This window comes from Erpetoichthys calabaricus, chromosome 13, assembly GCF_900747795.2.
Source record: "Erpetoichthys calabaricus chromosome 13, fErpCal1.3, whole genome shotgun sequence".
NCBI classification, from domain to species: Eukaryota; Metazoa; Chordata; class Cladistia; order Polypteriformes; family Polypteridae; genus Erpetoichthys; species Erpetoichthys calabaricus.
In genome coordinates this window covers 132443875-132464891 of record NC_041406.2, presented here as the reverse complement: position 1 = coordinate 132464891, position 21017 = coordinate 132443875, and the positions used below count along the sequence as shown (strand labels likewise).

The 21017-nt window shown below is 40.0% G+C and overlaps 1 protein-coding gene across 3 annotated transcripts in view; it reads left to right on the top strand.

The window, feature by feature from the left end:
* The window catches only part of tmem67 (transmembrane protein 67), a 152038-nt gene that overhangs the window by 48735 nt on the left and 82286 nt on the right, over positions 1-21017 (top strand). For all 3 annotated transcript variants that reach the window (XM_051935495.1, XM_051935496.1, XM_051935494.1), the window contains exons 7-8: positions 1548-1610; positions 17035-17189. In XM_051935495.1, the coding sequence (XP_051791455.1) occupies positions 1548-1610; positions 17035-17189 (218 nt within the window). The remainder of the gene's footprint in view (positions 1-1547; positions 1611-17034; positions 17190-21017) is intronic.

The window sequence follows — 21017 nt, the reverse complement described above, 5'->3', positions numbered from 1 at the left end:
TACCCTTTGACAGTGTTGTTATAAATGTGTCCGTCAGAATTAAATAATACAGAAATCCTGAGTTGAATGGTAGAACAGGCACAGCTAAGAACAGCTGACTTGAAAAATTATTTTGATCATTCGTCAGCAAGCATATATTGATTGAGTACTGCTCTGCTTGTTGATACTTTCTTGATTTCATTTGATGTAGTTGACGTTCAGCTTGAAGTGCATGTGTGTGACATTTTTTTAGCATAGTTTATTAAGGTACCTGCATGGGATTGTGTGTATACCCTTTTTATTGCATTTCTTCCTCAGGCATCCTGTGTTTGCATACTTTATGAAAATATCAGAATGTCTACCTGTGATCTTAAGATAAGTGGCATCTGAATTAGACAGACATATTCTGAAACACAAAATGAAGTCCACCTCACAGTGGAGCTTTGAAAAATTCGAGACACAGATTTAACCTAATACTTATGAAGATTTTGTGAAAGAATATAAACAGTTCTTGTTTGAGAACTCAAAAATGCCACAAATGTATTGCAATTTTGTAAAGAGAATTAGGCCAATATTCCATTGCACTGTTAAAGCTAGGTTAATATCTTCTAAAAATATCTTATTGCAGTTGCTATTGTTAAAGATGTCACAACCAGTTACTGGCTTTAAACAAAAAAAAAAATCATAATTTTTTTTTTTTTTGCTTGTTTTACTTGTTCATACATACAATTTTTTTTGTAAATTTATTGTAACTTGATTTTTAAAAAATAGGAGTGCAGCACTGTAGCACTTTTACGGTTAACAGGCTTGCAAAAAATATTTTAGAATTATGTGCAGCTTGCCTCAAGATGCATCTGAAGCTATACAGTTATTTACAGTAAATGCCTGCTACTAATAGCAGCGTTTTGATCAGAATTGAATATAATTTATACTGGACATCAAAAATATGTGATATACTAACAGGCTGCATATGTCTAATTAATCTTGTACATCTCCTGATTTAACAAGATATTAAATAGAAATTTTACAGTTGTTTAGTTGGTGTTCAATTTCATTTATTAATAACTTAATAAAACACTGCCAGGTATTCAGTGGTGTGAAATGATTTTTTTCTTTAAATTCTTTATAAAATATTTGTGCTGAAACTGTGAATAAAATCAAAAATATTGTTGAACTTAGTTTTTTTTTTTTCCAATAATTTTTTCCTTGTCAATAATATAAATATCTGTGTAAAAGTCATATGTATAACATTAATTTAGTTATAAACATGTAGTCACTGGAGAAATGTCTAGTTACTTTCAAACCAGAGATATTTCTGTTAGCATTCTTTGCTCTCTATTTATGTGCTGTCTAATTTCTGTACATTTCCCATAATCAACAAACTTCATAGTAGTTGGATAAATATAAGTCACATGAAAATGTGTGCATGCTTATACAGTTAAGAGTATTTATGGCCTTTATTTCTGTTTGTCATAATTTGACTTGTTTGTTAAGATATGCGTCACATTTTGTATCTTAATCTGATTAAAGGCACATTTGTAACAGTATTTTTTCATATAAATTTTCAGGCAATTTCAGTCCATTCATCTTGGTTTGCTAAAAATTTGCAAGCTTCAGCAGCTGCTTGTCTGGTAAGATTTAAAATATACTGAAATTACTTATTTTTTTCCTTCTAAAATATATAAAATTTGAAAAGTATTTTTTTTAATACAGCGTATGGTAGAAAACAAGTGCATGCAATAGAACAACCACATAACCAATTGTGAAGCATTTATTGTTGCTTGTCGTATTTAGCCTTTTGGGGTATCTCTCTAGATTACTCTGTACTTTTTATTATCTTACTGTCACATCTACAGTATCAGCCTCTCTTGGTCTTTTTCCTCACTCTTGAGAAATCCTTGATATAATATTAGTAATTCTTTACATTTATATAGCGCTTTTCTCACTACTCATCTACTAAATCTTAAATTTTCCACACCATTGTGGCATGGCTGGGACTTTACCTTTCAACTGTCTAATTTAATTTATTCCCATGTGTCCCAATTACATTCAAATTACATTCAGAAAATAGGTTCAGCATTTCTTTTTATCATTATATTGTGCCAGGTGGGTTTGTAATGATGCATGTATTTGTGTACCTTTCAGTGCAGGTCATGTCCAAATTGTCAGTAAATGTTGATGAGAAAATATATATATAAAAATATACTTTTTAAAAACCACGCTTATATTTTTTACTTATACTTTTTAGTACACTTTTTATTTTTTATATATATATATTATTTTCAACTTTTTAGTCTTGGGTTTGTTTTAGTATAATTTTGTAATCAATATTTTAACGCTTCCTTTAATATTTCTGTTACTAGCGCCATCTATTGGTGAAATCTTTAACTATCCTTCATATGAAAATTTTATTTCTTAATTAACATGGATTAATTGATCAGTTAGTGAAACTGATTATTGATTCATGTATGGTCATCAGAAGTGAGTAAGTGTGCAGAATTTCAAGTTATTTGGACAATAGCAAGTAGGTTAAATAATGATTACAAGATTTGTATCAGACAACAAAGAGGTGAAGTTAAAAGAAGCGTGGTAACGTGGTAATAAAAAGAAATAGAACATAAAAGATTGTAACTGTCGCTTTGACAGCTTTTACCACTGCCATTTCTGTATGTAGAAACCTAAACACATGAAGGAACAGCCAGAATTAGTAAGATGTGTGTAGGATTTTGGTTACAAAACAGGGGTTTGACAATTTCAAAATGTTGAGAGAGATCTCTGGTTATCTATGTCAAAATCCTTCCACAAAACTCTTTCTGAAAAATATGTGCATGAAGAATGACATTTACATGAATAAACCTGTCCTTATTCCAGACTCAAAATAAGTTTATTCCAAAAAACAATAAAACAAAAAGACTAAAGGATCTGCCAAAATGGATAAATAGGAGTATTATAAAAAAAAGTACAACTGAAAAGATCACTGTACAAGGAAATGTTTTAAAAATCCAGATAATTCTGACATACAGGATTACTGCAAGAGATCAAAAAATGCATTTGAAACATCCATTCATCCATCCATCCATCCTCTCCCGAGATCGGGTCGTGGGGGCAGCAGCTTGAGCAGAGATGCCCAGACTTCCCTCTCCCTGGCCACTTCTACTGGCTGTTCTGGGGGAATTCTGAGCCGTTCCCAGGCCAGCCGAGAGACATAGTCCCTCCAGCGTGTCCTGGTTCTTCCCCTGGGCCTCCTCCCGGTTAGACGTGCCCGGAACACCTCACCAGGGAGGCACCCAGGAGGCATCCTGATCAGATGCCCAAGCCACCTCATCTGACTCCTCTCGATGCAGAGGAGCAGTGGCTCTACTCTGAGCTCCTCCCAGATGACCGAGCTTCTCACCCTGTCTTTAAGGAAAAGCCCAGACACCTTGCAGAGGAAATTCATTTCAGCCGCTTGTATTTGCAATCTCGTTCTTTCAGTCACTACCCATAGCTCATGACAATAGGTGAGGGTAGGAACGTAGATTGACTGGTAAATTGAGAGGTTTGCCTTTCGGCTCAGCACCTTTTTCACCACGACAGACAGATGCAGAGCCTGCATCACTGCGGACGCCGCACCGATCTGCCTGACTATCTCCCGCTCTATTCTTCCCTCACTCATGAACAAGACCCCGAGATACTTGAACTCCTCCACTTGGAGCAGGATCTCGCTCCCAATCCTGAGAGGGCACTCCACCCTTTTCCAGCTGAGAACCACGGTCTCGGATTTGGAGGTGCTGATTCCCATCCCAGCCACGTCACACTCTGCTGCTGCAAACCGATCCAGAGAGAGCTGAAGATCACGGCCTGATGAAGCAAACAGGACAACATCATCTGCAAAAAAGCAGTAACCCAATCCTGAGCCAACCAAACCAGACCCCCTCAACGCCCTGACTGCGCCTAGAAATTCTGGCCATAAAAGTTATGAACAGAATCAGTGACAAAGGGCAGCCCTGGCGGAGTCCAACTCTCACCGGAAACGGGTTCGACTTACTGCTGGCAATGCGGACCAAGCTCTGACACTGGTTGTACAGGGAACGAACAGCACTTATCAGGGGGTCCGGTACCCCATACTCCCAGAGCACCCCCCACAGGATTCCCCGAGGGACACAGTCGAACGCCTTTTCCAAGTCCACAAAACACCTGTAGACTAGTTGGGCAAACTCCCATGCACCCTCCAGGACTCTGCCAAGGGTGTAGAGCAGGTCCACTGTTTCACGACTAGGCCGAAAATCACACTGTTCCTTCCTGAATCGGAGGTTCGACTATCTGACGCACCATCCTCTCCAGGACCCCCTAATAGACTTTTCCAGGGAGGCTGAGGAGTGTGATCCCTCTGTAGTTGGAACACACCCTCCGGTCCCCCTTCTTAAAAAGGGGGACCACCTCCACCCCAGTCTGCCAAACCAGATGCACTGTCCCCGATGTCCATGAGATGTTGCAGAGGCATGTCAACCAAGACAGTCCTACAACATCCAGAGCCTTAAGGAACTCCAGGCGTATCTCATCCACCCCTGGGGCCCTGCCGCCAGTGGTGACTGCTCTAAGACTACAAGGGAAGCTCCGCTTCCTCTGCTATGTCAGAAAATAAATGCTCATATATGCACTGTCGTATTTATATTGGTTTTAATAAAAGTGCGCTAGAACGCGTTCAACTTCATGACTAGCTCGTTCAGAATCAGGTATTTATTGTAGATTGTTTGATGCGATTTTCTTGTCATACATTTCCGTGCAGCACAGCGCGTTAAACCCTCCTGAAGCCCAGCTTCACTGGAGCTCTATGGGCAAGCACAGAAGAGCTTTTTTCACTGCAGAAAAGCTGGACGGTAATTGGATAAATGCACCAAAATCGTCACTTCCAGGGAAGCTCAGCTTCTCTGGGAGTGAGTGGAGCAGTGGGCGGGCCAGGACTCTGGGCTGCTGCATGGTGATTGGAGGAGCTGTTTAAAGGGCGGAACCCTTTTTTTGATTGACAGCATGTCTTAAGTATACATCAGCACTACAGAGATTCGAGTTCAGTCCCATGCGGATTTGCAGGTGAAGTCGTACAACAAACTGCTGCACTCTGTATTGTTTGCTGGTGATATAAACCATTTTTGTTTGTACAAATCCATCCATCCATCCATCCATTTTCCAACCCGCTGAATCCGAACACAGGGTCACGGGGGTCTGCTGGAGCCAATCCCAGCCAACACAGGGCACAAGGCAGGGAACCAATCCCGGGTAGGGTGCCAACCCACCGCAGGACACACACAAACACACCCACACACCAAGCACACACTAGGGCCAATTTAGAATCGCCAATCCACCTAACCTGCATGTCTTTGGACTGTGGGAGGAAACCGGAGCGCCCGGAGGAAACCCACGCAGACACGGGAAGAACATGCAAACTCCACGCAGGGAGGACCCGGGAAGGGAACCCGGGTCCCCAGATCTCCCAACTGCGAGGCAGCAGCGCTACCCACTGCGCCACCGTGCCGCCCGTTTGTACAAATCATTCTTTAAATAATAAAAAAAAACATAGCGTTCTTGACTTTGCTCCTTGTTTCAGCATTGTAAAGTTAGTTCGTTCATATAATTAAAGTAGCTCGTGGAAGGGGAAACTAGCCAGCTAGCAAGCTGTACATAATGGCAGACAGTGCTAATATTGTTGACCTGCTTTTGGCAAAACCATTTAGTAGTCTTCCTTACGAGGAGAGACTCAGAATTAAACGGCAGGACAGACCAACGCCCAAGATTGATCTGGTGCAAAAATCAGGAAAAAATAACAGGTCTTTTCAGCTCTCCTGGTATGACAAGGTGAACTGGATGACTGGAAGTGCTGTGACAAAGAAAATGTACTGTTGGCCATGCCTCTTGATGAAACCTTCTCAGGGAATGGGATGTGTTTGGTCAAACGTGGGTTTTGGGGATCTGGGTAACTTTGTCAGGGCATACAAAAGGCATGAAAAGTGCAAAGAACATGTGAGTTCATGTGCAAGGTTAACTTGTCTGGGCAGGGTCAGGGTTGAACATGCAATCAATGAAAGTCTTTGCATTCAGGTGGCAAAACATAATGAAACAGTAAAAAAAAACGGGGCCTTCCTAAACCGTCTAATTGATGTGACTTCCTTGCTTGGCATTCAGGGGGCATGATGAGAGTAGTGAATCAGCAAATAAGGGGAATTACAGGGAATTTACAGAAACATTAGCTAAATATGACTCTGTCTTGGCCACACAATTTCAGTCATCAGCTGTATTTTCTGGTATGTCCCACTCAATCCAAAATGACTTGATCTCTGCTCTCGCAGCCAGTGTTTCTGATCATATAAAAGGTGAAATTCAAACTGCTCCTTTTTTTGCATGGCAGGTGGATGAAGCAACTGACATATCTTGCCATGCCCAACTGTCTGTCATTGTTAGATATGTGGATAGTGCAGGTAAAATTCAAGAGTGCTTCATTGGATTTTTGGATGTGTCAGGGGGTCGAGATGCTCAGTCTGTGTTTGAAGTTTTAAACGAGAACATGCAGGGCTACAGTTTTAGAGAAAAACTTGTGGCACAAACCTACGATGGGGCTGCTGTCTTTGCTTCATCTCTCAATGGCCTACAGGCCAACGTTAAAGTAATAGCCCCTAGTGCAGTGTTTGTGCATTGCTATGCACGCAGACTGAACCTGGTGTTGTCCCAGGGTGCTAAATGCTTGCCTGAGTCAATAATATTTTTTGCATCTCTCTCTGGGTTCACCACATTTTTTTCAAAGTCCACAAAAAGGATGTCTTTTCTTGAGTCTGCAGGGTCTTCAAGATTGCCCAGAAACGCTCCTACTTGATGGAATTTCACATCACGGATAGTGAGCACTGTGGCAAACAATTATGATGGCCTCCTGCAGACTTTTGACAAGATTACCCAGGATGAGAGCATGGATGATGACACATTAGATGCTGCCAAAGGCTTCATAATGAAACTGGAGGATTTTGAGTTTGTGTTCATGTTGTACACATATGAACAAATATTCTCTGAGACAGATGTTGTCTTTGATATTGTCCAGCAAAGGGCTATGGATGTTCTTTACTGCAAAAAAAGAATTGGGTCTCTCCTTGCTTTTGTCAAGGAGAAGAGATCAGAGGAGTCTTATCAAGCAGTTTATGCAAAAGCAGCAAATCTCACATCAGACCCTCGAGATGAACCTATTAGAAAGCGCCGTCTGTCACAATTACAGGATCACCAGGACTGCTAAAGAAATTTGTACATGGCGATCCTAGACAATCTCATGGAGCAGATTTCTCAGCGTTTTTCAAATTTGGAAAGCATGAGCTTCTTAGAATTAGTCAATCCAGGGAAATTTGATGAAATGAGACATGTGTTTCCAGAGGAGGCATTTGAAAGTGTGCTGAAAAGTTATGGCCATTTCTTTGACTCAGGGAGACTGAGATCTGAACTTCAAGTACTATATTCAGATCATGACTTACAGGGGAGCAGGGGTAAGCTGTGTGATTTCTTGGTGTTTTTTAAAGACATGGAGTTGGATAGTGCAATGCCTCAGCTATACAAGCTGTTGTCGTTAGTGGCAACAAATGGCGCTACATCAGCAGGTGTAGAGAGGAGCTTCTCCTGTTTAAAACGGGTCAAGTCATACTCCCGCAACACGATGGGCCAAGATCGTTTGAGCAACCTTGCTTTCCTGGCCATTGAGAGGAAACTGGTTAAGTCCTTGGAAAAGACGGCCAATTGGTACAACAGGGTCACAGACCATTTTCTGCAAAAGGAACGGAGGGCAGAATTTACGTACAAATAACATAATGAATTTTATGATGAAGGCCTAATATGAGCTTCCCCTGTTTCAAAAGCTAGCAGCCGCCACTGCCTGCCACCAAGGAGTTTTTTGACCACCTCGGTGACCTCAGTCCCAGAGATGGGGGAGCCCACCTTCCTCATTGGAAGACATGTGGGATGGAGGAGGTCTTCAAAGTACTCCCCCCACTGACCCACAACTTCCCGAGTCAAGGTCAACTGCGCACCATCCCCATCATATACAGTGCTGACACTGCACTGCTTCCCCCTCCTGAGACGCCGGATGGTGGACCACAATCTCCTTAAGGCTGTCCGAAAGTCGTTCTCCATAGCCTCCCCCAAACTCCTCCCTCAACAACCTCCCTTGAAACCTCCCGTGGGCAAAAGGAACATCACTTATACACTCACTGGCCACTTTATTAGGTACAACTGCTTGTTAATGCAAATATCTAATCGGCCAATCACATGGCAACAGTTCAGTGCATTTAAGTATGTAGACATTGTCAAGATGATCTGCTGAGATTCAAACCGAAAATCCAAATGGGAAGAAAGGTGATGTAAGTAACTTTGAACATGTCATGTGTGTTGGTGCCTGACAGACGTCTGAGTATTTCAGAAATGGCTGATCCACTAGGATTCTCATGCACATTGATCTCTAGGGTATACAAAGAATGGTCCGAGAAAGGGAAAATATCCAGTGAATGGCAGCTGTCTGGGCAGAAATACCTTGTTGATGCCAGAGGCCAGAGAAGAATGGACAGACTGGTTTGAACTGATAGAAAGGCAACACTAACTGAAATAACCACTTGTTGCAACAGAGGTGTGCAGAAGAATATCTTTGAACGCACAACACATTGAACCTTAAAGCGTGTTGGGTTACAGCAGCAGGAGACCATACAAGGTCTCACGCGTCGGCTAAAAACAGGCAACTAAGGGTACATTGCACATAAGGTTACCAAAATTGAACAATAGAAAATTGGAAAAATGTTGCCTGGTCTGATGAGTCTTGATTTCTACTGCATCATTTGGATGGTAGAGTCAGATTTTGTACCAACAGCATGAAAGCGTGGATCCATCCTGCCTTGTATCAACGGTTCAGGCTGGTTGTGGTGGTGTAATGGTGTGGGGGATATTTTCTTAGCACAGTTTGGGCCCCTTAGTACCAATTGAGCATCGTTGAAATGTCACAGCCTACCTGAGTATTGTTGCTTACTGTGTCCATCCCTTTTTGACCGTAGTGTACCCATCTTCTAATGGGTACTTCCAGCAGGATAAAGTGCCATGTCGCAAAGCTCAGATCATCAATGAGTTTACTGTATTCCTATGGCCTCCAGTGTCACCAGATCTCAGTCCAGTAGAGCACCTTTGGGATTTGGTGGAACAGGAGATTCACATCATGGATGTGCAGCTGACAAATCTGAAGCAACTGCATGATGCTGTCATATCAATATGGGCTAAAATCCCTGAGGAATGTTTGTAGAACCTTGTTGAATCTTAGTGACAAAGAATTATGGCAATTCTGAAGGGAAAAAGGGGGTCTAACCCAATACTAGAAAGGTGTACCAAACAAAGTGGCCGATGAGTGTCAATATAAGATGTGTAACAAAGGCGCTATATAAGTACCCGACCCGACACAGATAGACACGGAGGCACGTATAAAATGCACAAAGACTTATTCTTCACCCGTGGGCGCACGTCATTAAAGTAGAACATCATAACCTTCATCTTAAAATCGTTTAATTTACTAGTTTCTCAAATCCCATCGTAACTAAAGTAGCACGTTAAATGCTGTGTTTTGTATTTGATCTTCTATGTGCATCCAGGCTTTCTCTTCCTCCAACAGGACACAGAATCCATTACATTCGTAATATTACAGCTCAAAATACTGAGATGTATATGTGATATCATTTTCATGATGATAGGAGTTAAAGCATGTTATTAAACATGGGAACAAGGTGGTGCAGTGATTGTATATGTCTCACGCAAGATGCTTGCTGCGCGACCTTCGATGAAATACTTTATTGTAGCAGTGCTGTCTCTTTCAAAAGTACAAACCCCCAATTCCTGTTCTTACTTTTCTTTCTCCAAATACCCAATCGCCACACAATCAGCTCTGTAATAGACATTAAGCCATCTGTAAGCTTAGAATGCCGATTCTTCAAAATTTTTAAGGAACGTTGAAATATCTTCGTATTATGTGTTTAATTATTCTATCCATCTATCCTTCCAGTGTCGTGCCAGCACCACCAAGAATACAGTGCGAGACAGGAACAATCTGTGTACAGAGCGCCAGCTCCTCGCTAGCGCTGCAGCACCGTGTCCTCAAATGTTTAATTATTAACAATATAGATTATTTAAATGAAGTTAGTTTTAACTGTATAATATAATAAACATATTTTGCTGAATTTCATCTTAAAAATGATATCGTCATCATATGTAAATACGCGCTTTATAAAGTGGCTCAGGTTGTGCAATATTATAACTGTAGTGCAAATTTACAGTGAGGTAATTGTACTTATAAGTACAAACAGTTCTACAAGGAGCACTTGATGGACTGATTGAGTGCATTTATAGTTCTTGGGATGAAGCTGTTTCTGAACCGCGAGGTCCGTACAGGAAAGGCTTTGAAGTGTTTGCCCTGTGAGAGCAGTTCAATAGACAGCATGGCTGAGGCAGCGTGTGCTTGATGCTGTATACCAATAATTCTCTTTTTGATCAGCTGCTGTAGATCTGTTATTCCCCACTCAGATATAGTGATATAAATACTCCCGAGTGGTGCAGTGAGAGTAATATGGAAAAAGATGATCCGCTGTGGCAGCCCCTAATGGGGGCAGCTGAAAGAAGAAAAAGAAGGTGCAGTGAGAGTAACAACACTAAAGCAGCTATGGTATTTGGAATACTTTGGCTATTCCCTATATTGTTACAGGTTAATTACAATCAGATGCCTTAAACTAATAAACGATATACAGTTAGTTTCAGTGTATGTGATAAAGCCGTATCAGGGATGTGGATCTAAAAAAGAAAGGGTAACCACACTGGAACAGTAGCACTGCTTTGACGCTGGGTGCCACCAGTTTGCAAAACCGAGCGGAGAACTTGCGTACGCCAGGGTTGGAGCTACCGTGAAAATGTGCGTATAACATTTTTGTGCGTACACACCGTTTATGCATGAGGCCCCTAATCTTTACTTGGGTGTTAATGGGAAAAGTGTAGTCTTACCCTGATGTTCTTTCTGGACAGCAAAGGTTTCTTCCTGGTACACTTTCCATTTAGATCTAATTTGTGCTGCCTATTACTACTGGTAGACTTGTGCAGTTTGACGTCACCTGTGACAAGAGATACTTGTAGGTTCCATGATGGAATTCCAGAGTTCTTTCAACACACTTGCTGGGATGGCCTGGCCTCTAATTTTAGGTATTACACATGCAAAGTGCTTAAATTATACAATTGAGTACAACATGTAAATGTGGTATGATGTTTGTATTTACCTATAGCTATTGTTTAAATGAGGATCAAGTCTTGATATGTCTACATATATTAAAAAGGAAAACATTTGATGGGATGTACATACTTTTTCACATGTATGTCAATCTTAAAGTCACACAATAATATTACATCTCGCCTGAAGAAGGGGCCTGAGTTGCCTCGAAAGCTTGCATATTGTAATCTTTTTAGTTAGCTAATAAAAGATGTCATTATGCTTGGCTTTTCTCTACAATCTTAAATCAATAAATAATTGTAAAAAATGGCTAAACTCATTAGGAAAAAGGGCATGTAGGTCTACAAATTAGTAAACTTAACTGTTTATTTAGGAATGAAGAATGTTTTAGAGCTTGAAGCCTTCTACAAGAAAGTTAAGGAAAAAGTACTAAAGCAAGAATAGAAAGATTGTTGGCAAATAGAATATTGGAATATTGTTTTGTTTTGCTTTTTTTGTATCTGTTATTATAATTTGTTTGGTTGAGCTGGCATGCCACTGTAATATTTGGTTATTGAAAATAAAATAATAAAGAGAGACTGTTGGAAGGTGTGATTTTTGCCAGAAAGATGTTACAAAGTACTGACTCGTAGGCTACTCAAATCTTTTCACATTTCACTTTTCTAATCTGTTAAATTCAGTAAAAAATAGTAATTGAACATAACAATTTGCAGAAATACTGTATGTAGTGTGGGCGGCACGGTGGCGCAGTGGGTAGCGCTGCTGCCTCGCAGTTGGGTGGTCTGGGGACCTGGGTTCGCTTCCCGGGTCCTCCCTGCGTGGAGTTTGCATGTTCTCCCCGTGTCTGCGTGGGTTTCCTCCGGGCGCTCCGGTTTCCTCCCACAGTCCAAAGACATGCAGGTTAGGTGGATTGGCGATTCTAAATTGGCCCTAGTGTGTGCTTGGTGTGTGGGTGTGTTTGTGTGTGTCCTGCGGTGGGTTGGCACCCTGCCCAGGATTGGTTCCCTGCCTTGTGCCCTGTGTTGGCTGGGATTGGCTCCAGCAGACCCCCGTGACCCTGTGTTCGGATTCAGCGGGTTGGACAATGGATGGATGGATGGATGTATGTAGTGTTTGTTTATTCCCCCCAGAGGTTGTATTAACTTTTTTCACTTAGAAAATAAACAAAATATGTAATTGGCCCAGGGGTACTCCATCTACCAGGAAAAGCAAACAGAGGAGAGATGAACTGGAACAGTGCAGGAAACCCTACATTATCTTCTTCCTGCACCAACTGATGTCCAGTGGACCTCCTCATGAGTCCTAATCAGGATATATACAGTACATAAACAAATCATTTACTATATATGGGAAATTCAGCGCTCGCCTCCCATTACTAGCGACACAGTACACTTTCCTCATTTAATAATAATAAATAATAATACATTTTATTTGAAGCACCTTTCAAAAAACTCAAGGTCACTGTACAATCAGGTAAAAAATAAACATTCAATAACTAGAAAATTTTAAATCCAAATAAAACATCAGATAAAACACCAATAACAGTTACAATGAATAAGCAATTTTGAACAGATAAGTTTTAAGATTAGCCTGAAATTGGTGAAGGGTAGTCATACTCCTAAGATAAGCAGGTAAAGAGTTCCATAAGGAAGGTGCCGATCTGCTAAATGCTCGATATCCCATCGTAACAAGACGTGCTGGTGGATTATTTAAGTTAATGGAAAAAGAGGATCTGAGCATACGAGAGGGTTTAATGACTTGTAGGAGCTGTGAGAGATATGTGGGGGCAAGATTATGAATGGCCTTATATGTAAGGACTAAAATTTTGTAGTTGACCCTAAACTTTATTGGCAGCCAATGAAGCTGCTGAATAACGGGTGTAATGTGATCAGAATAGGGTGTTTTAGTTTTACAAGGAGTATCCTCTGGTGAGCATTTCTTGGTTTGCTCCTCCCTGCTCTCCTTTTAGGTACACTCCAAGTCTTAGAAGCCATTTTCCGCACCTAGTGCATTTAACATGCTTACGCTACACCTAGCCTCTTCCCCAAATCCTGTACACCAAGCTGAGAGTCAAAGAACATAAATGCCCTCAATAGCACTGCCATCCAAAACGCAAAAGCCAATTTGGTTGCTTCAGCTCATCCCAGTGTTTTTCTATATTTCCCCCAAAAAAATGAACATCCAGCAGTGCTCGATACTTAATTATGAATGACTATGTGATCCCTCCAGATTGTGTCAATATACAGGGCAGTGCTAGGTCTAAGGCCATCCACAGATGTTCCTGTTAGTCTTTCCTCTTGCAGTCTGTTTTTTTTATACGCAAGTGATGTAGTGTGCATATAATCAAGGTACTGTAAACATTGCCCATTTATTACCTAGGCAAGGCATTTGCATTCAAGATATATATTCTTCTCCCCAATTATTGTCCCCTCTTGTAAAGATGAGTAAAAATGTTATAAAAAATAACCTTTTGGTGAATTACCTTAATCTCACACTAAAAGTGAGAGTAATCCAACTTTTAACTGAAGTGAATTTATGCTGAGGACATGAAAGAGAAAAATTCCACAACAAGAAATAATTACTTTTTAAAAACCACACGTGCCATGATTATTGATACCCCTTCATGTATTAATTTGTACATCCTTCCTTTGCCAATGAAACAGCGCTGTCTTCCTTTTAACATCATATAAGACTGGAGGATATAGCACATGGAATCCAAGTCAGTTTCTCTTTACAGAATCTCATCAGATCATCCAGGGTGCCTAGGTTCCCTCTTGTGCACTCTCCTCTTCATCTCAACCTACAAATTTTCAATGAGGTTTCGGTCTGGGGACTGAGACACAAGTGCAGTACACAACACACTTTTATTCAAGACTGGGGAAGTGCTTATCTTCTCTCCCCAGACCACAGTACATACAGCACAATTCTCCACCCTTTCTTCTCTTCCAATTCAGAGTTCTTCTGCTTCCACTCCTCCCTTGCAAGCTTTGTCCTCTTTCACCCGACTCCTCAAATGGAGTGAGGCTGCTCCTTTTATTCTACTCCTGGGAGTGCTCCAGGTGACTCATCAGTGTTACCTGGAATCACTGCCAGGTGTCAAGGAAGTCCATTGTAGGGCTCAGCAGCTCCCCCGGAGGCCCCCATGGAACCCAACAGGGCTTTACCAAATTCCAAGTCCCAGCATGCCCTGCGGGAATCCGTGGTGCCACAGCTGCCCAGAAGGGCTCCACTCTAGCGTTCCAGGGGAGGTAGTGCCTCTGAGATTCTGTCTCCCCTGGTCCTTCCATCCAGCTGACGTCAGGGCCGGGTAATGCCCGAGGACGCCCATCACAATTTCAACATATGTTTTGTATCATTGTCATGCTGGAAGATCCAGTGATTACACAGTTTTAGTTTCTTGGCAGATGCAGACAAAGTTAAATATAAATCTCCTGTTATTTCATGGAGTCCATTATGCCATGTACACCCTAGGGGCTTTGGGGTAAAAATACCCCAGCAACATCACAGAATGTCCACCATATTTGACAGTGGAGATCAAGTTCTTTTTTGGTATAGCCGTCCTTCTTTATATGTCATTCCTGCCTTGAGTGTTTATTGCCTAAAATTGCTAGTTTTGTTTCGCCTGACCATAGAACATGGTTCCTGTGAAAATTCTACTAGCGTATAACAGACTCCAAGTACTTATGTTTGCAGTTAAATAACAGAAAAGGGTTTTTTTCTGACATGCCTTCGTGATATCTGATGGTAGTTTTAGACACATGGTGATTCAATGATAATCCTTGGGGATTTTTATTTTACCTCTCGTACTATACTTTTCACTGGGTGTGGGGGCAAAATTGAACTTGGATTTTATTCCAGACAAGTTTGTAACAGTTCCATCTGGTCTGAACTTTGTAACTACTGGCATAACTGTAGATATGGGTATTTTCAGCCATTCCCTGACTTACAAAGGTCAAGATGCTTTTCTCTCATTTGAATTGTGTGTTCTGTTATCTTTCACATTTTGAGGCATGAAAAAGGGAATTTGGCCTCAGTACCACCTCATATTTATATATTGGTGAAACAGGATGTCCTGGATTACTGCTTGAAAGTTTTTACACACTCATCAAATTAAAGTCGGGTATAAATTGGAAAATATGCTTTAGTTACACTTTATTAATACAAATTTCTAAAGGTGCCAATAATCTTGCCATTATTTTTGTTAAAAACAATTTCTTGATGGAAATTATTTATTTATGTGCTCTTGCCCGTGCTACACACTGTGATGGCTCAATGAAGAACTCCAGTAGCGACATCTCCTGAGCATCTAGCCAAACAAAGGCAGGGGTTTTAGTAATGAATAATGACTAGAGGTAAGCCTGAATAAAGAGTCATTGAGCAGCTAGGTAATGTTGACTTATTATCATTCAACATATACTCCACAATATAGAATGCAAGAACAAACAATGGCAGATGTATTTTGACAAATGAGGAGATTGTCAAATACTCACTTCTGCCCATAAGCAAACATTGCTTTTACATCCTTTACATCAGTGTTTGGTTGAGGAGCACCACTTTCCAAAGTCGATGAGGCTCACTGTGGCGAAGTATTTTTCATCCATCCATCCATTTTCCAACCCGCTGAATCCGAACACAGGGTCACGGGGGTCTGCTGGAGGCAATCCCAGCCAACACAGGGCACAAGGCAGGAACCAATCCCGGGCAGGGTGCCAACCCACCGCAGGACACGCACAAACACATCCACAAACCAAGCACACACTAGGGCCAATTTAGAATCGCCAATCCACCTAACCTGCATGTCTTTGGACTGTGGGAGGAAACCGGAGCGCCCAGAGGAAACCCACGCAGACATGGGGAGAACATGCAAACTCCACGCAGGGAGGACCTGGGAAGCGAACCCAGGTCCCCAGGTCTCCCAACTGCGAGGCAGCAGCGCTACCCACTGCGCCACCATGCCGGCGCAGTATTTTTTCCTACTGAAAACAAAAACTTGTGTGGCCAAAATGGAATTGTTCATCTTGCTCTTGATGTAAAACCTTTATTTGAGGATTGGAGGTCCATGTGTTTGCTAGTTAATGATAACAGTGGTGTAGTCCATACTAATTCTCTGTCTCCAAAGGCCCATGTAACTTGTTGGTATCATTCTGCTTTACCATTGTATGTACAGCATTCAAGGGAAAGTGGCAAGTAACTCTGACAACCTCCTCTCTTCTGAGTGGATTAAAAAGGCTGTTGTGTAAAATTATGGATTTGAAGAGAGGGCCCATCCACTCTGTTCTCCGGACATCACCAAGTGTGAGTGCCACATGTTCCTCAATCTGAAGAACTACTACTGCGGAAAGTGCCCTATCAAGAGTAAAGCCATCACATCAGCTGCAGAAGAGTGGTTGCACAAGAAAAATAAAGTGGTTTATTTAACAAACCCTTAAGTGTTATAACAAGTGTTTTAGTATTCATGGGGGATTCTGTTGGAAATTTTACATCAGGGGTGATTATAAACTCTTTATTCTGACCCAACAAAAGTGCAAGTAAAAATGAGCATTACTTGGCTTTACTGTGTACTGTATATCATCTTTCATTTAACCTAATAGTTTACTTAGTTTGGCTATTGTCTAATATCTGTTGCAACTATTTAATTTTTACACATCACATTCTCTTGATTTTTTATACAGAGTACAAAAATTATAAAATGAAATCTGTTGCTTTATATGTATACTTGCTTTCTTTTGTTATAATTAATATTATTTTTCTACCTAATTTAAGCAAACCAATGCATGCACAAACAATATTTTTCTTTTATATTTTTTCAGTTATTCTCAAATACAACTGCTTGTCAGATCCTTGGAAATATGTGTGTTCAGAATATGAATTCCTTGAATGTTCTCAGTAATGATGCCTGTGGACTTTTTAATATAATCTACAGAAATACTGCTGGTCTTGGAATTGTTCAGATGATACCATTTTGGTAAGCATAAGTTAATTTGGGTGCTCATATTAAGTAGAATTCCTTGTTTTTTTTATTAAAGGGTAAACAAATAAATGTTCGCTAATAAATAAACCGCTAGTCCCAACTAGTGCTTTACTCTTCACAGTTTCTTCTCTTATTGCTCTATATCATAATTATGGCCTGAACAATATGTAAATTGTAAAAAAAAAAACTTTTTAATTCATTGTGTTTAGTATTTAGCCCATCATATGTAAATCAGGTATTCCTGGTTGTTAATTACTGCACTTCCCAATACAATTTAAAAAGAAACATCTTCACACCAAAGTGTGTTTTCTGTAAAAGGATGATATTCAATTTAACAAGACAATAATTCATATTATAATACATAATTCGTAATACATTCAAATATGAAAGTAGGCATTTTGTGCAGTGAGATTTCATCTGTATTCACAATGTTGCACACATTGACATGACACTGTACATCTGAAAAATGAAGTGAAATAAGAATTTATTTGTAGCAATTCTCTGAACACCAGTAATTACTTCCTAAACCACTACATCCAATTCTAAAATTGTGTAAAATTTTTGCAGTAAGCCAGGCTATGGACTGTACTTCTCTGATTCAAGCCTGCAGCATTGTGTTGTTTAAAACTAGAATCCCTGAAGCCTATTAAAATATCTGTAATGCCGGGCCACTATAAATTCCCTCACACCTCCTCATCAGCCTCTTTGTTTTGCAAATGTGTCAATCAGCACTGGTGGCAAGCAGCCTGCTCACTCATCCCCCACTGAGGCAGCTGAAGTCAAGTCAGACGCAAATACTCAGAACTGAAGTCTGTTTATCTGGGTGTGAGATGTCTGGAATTGTTTAGGGTAAATATTAATTGTTATTTGGAATACATACATTTCATGTGTGTTCCATGTCTACAACAATCTGTATAAATGTAAAATGACAGGAAATGGGAGGCAAGAAATATTGTACACATAACTAAAACAGAAACTTTTTTCATGTTATAGTAATAATTGACAAAATGTTGACGTGAAGTGTATAATGTGTGAAGACTGAAGTCCAAATATCAAATAAACACTTTGGTATAACAAAACAAGAGCACTTTTTTTCAAGAATATAACAAAGAAAAAGAAATTGTTCAATTTACATGTTACTGGCAGTATGCAAAAAATGAAGCCCAGCCATGTATCAATACGAAAGTAGACACGTCTACTTAGTTGGTGCAGAGATAAGGAGTGCTGCCTCTCAATTAAGAGGTTGAGGATTAGATCCTGGGTCAACCTCACATTTACCGTTTTGAGTAGCTAGCTTCTATTATAGTTACTATTATATAATAAAAACATACATTTGATTTGAGTCTGTAACAGCCGGTGTAAATTTATGGTGCTTATAAAAGTTAGCGCTGAAAGGATAAAAGCAGACACACAAACGTAGCTCAATTCTTTCTTCTTGGTATCTTGTTGAGCAAACAGACACTGCAGTGTCTATGATGGATGCTACTTTTTCCCGCACACGGACATTCACATCAACATGTCATTTGAATGATTTTTTTATTCAAGAATAAAACTGAATAAAAAAACGTTCAAATTGAGTTTTATAGAAGTGTAAAATGGTATAAAAAATCATTCAAATGGCATGTTGATATGAATGTCCATGTAGAAGGAAAAGTTTTACAAGTACCATAAATTTACACAGGATGTTACAGACTCACATTCAATGTATGTATCTCTCTATTATAAAAAAAATCCTGCAGAGAAACAGTAGGGTGTCAAGACGTGATCTTCATGTTAAGATCACGGAAGACTCTTAAAAGACCCGCGTGACTAAAGAGATTGACCCAGGACCGTCTCGCGATGACGTAGAACATGAGATTTTTGCAAGACACACCCTACTTACAACCAAATAAGAGCACGAGCATCAACACATTCAGTCGTGTTTTGGCTTTGCGCACACACACAGATCCAGTGCTCTCAGCGCATATAAAGCATTTAAGGACAATACGTTATAGATTAAATGTAGATGACTCAACGAAGAAGAAAGCAGCGTGGAAAAAAGAGACTCAAAAGCGTTGGAGAGACACAAAAGAAACAGAATAATCTAGGTTCAAATTCAGAAAATAAGGAATGTAATTATCAGCCTGGAACAAGTGGAGTTGAAAAAAAAGCAGTCCAATCCGGACATTGGCGCTATACACATGCAGAGCAGGTTAGAGATTATGAAAGCAGTGGAATTAGAAAGGCTCAAAAAAAAAAAAAAAACCATGGCGCAATACACATGTGGAGAAAGTTAAAGAATATGAAAGTAGGAAAATTAGAAAGTATAAAAAAAAGAAAGTGAAGATCGCAGTAGCGCAAACAAACAGAAATTATTACCCGAAAAAGGGAAAATAATCACCACAGACCAGGTGTCACTGGGGAAAAAAAGCAGGACAAAGCGAGGTCAGAAATAAAAGACAGAGTAGAAAACAAAGTAAAACATAAAGAGGTTATAAACAAGGGGGCCAAACACATGTAGAGCAGGTTAGAGATAATGAAAACTGGAATTCAAAAGACTAAAAAAAAACGTCGGCGTGAAACACATGCAGAGCAAGATACAGAATATGAAAGCAGAAAAAAGGACAGTGTCAAAACAAAGTAGACGTCGCATTAGCACAAAGAAAGAGAAATTATCACTCTGAGAAATAACGAAAAGGCGAATAGAGATCGAATATATGGACATAGGTGATATGTTAGAAGTATGTAAGTATTGTAAGGCTTTGAAGTTTAAGTCAAGAGAATTTCAAAAACGGAATTTACCTCACATGCATTTATTGGTTACTTTGCAAAAAAAATTATTAACTGCTGATGATATAGATCTTTTTGTCTGTGCTGAAATTCCAAACAGAGAAACCTATCCTGAATTATGGTACAAAGTCTTAAAACACATGTCTCACTGACCTCATTAAAAAGATTCAGAAGTAAAAGTGAAACTAATGAAATAGCAACAATTCAAAGAAAAAAAAAATCTTAAAAGTGTGTATCCGGAAAAACAAAAACGGGGGTTGGCGAGCGAAGCGAGCAGGGGCAAAGCCCCCTAGTTTGTTATATTTTAATTATGATAGCAGCTCACTACTCAAAGTGCTAAATACAGAGAAGACACTGGGTTTGCACCTATTACCTCACCATTGCTAAACGGTAGCTTGTCCACTGCGCCATCTGCACAGATACATGACAGAGTAGCGTTACCACTGTGACAACGGGTTGAAAGTGAAACACGCAAACACACATATGCAAATGTCTTTTATTTTTTACCAACCAATAGTTTGGCTTTAGCAACATGTCAATTGAGAAATTTATTTTTCTTCGGTTTTATTCTTGAATAATAGCATATTCTGTTACACCTTTTGTGAAAGTGTTTCTTGAATATTTGGGCTTTACACATCCTACAGTTCACGTCAAAATTGTTATTACTATAACATATAAAACATTTTCTGTGTTAGCCGTGTGTTCAGCATTTCTTAACTCTCATTTCCTCTGTCATTCTATATTTACACAAATCGTTGTAGACGCGGAACACACATGAAATGTATGTCTTTCAAATCACAATATTTAATTACCTGTATAATTCCTTACAAATGCCTCGCCAGATAAACACTTCAACACAGACTTGAACTGTGAGGATTGCAGCAGGGCGATGCCTTCATCTGACTGAATGGGGCGGGGGTTGTGTAGCACGCTGTTTTCAGCTAAATTACACATTTACAAAACAAAAGCTGGCTGTTAGCACAGTGATAAGGACCTACAAGCTTCTTGGTGAATGTCAGGAAAATTTAAGGAAGTCAGGGACAACGAAAAAAA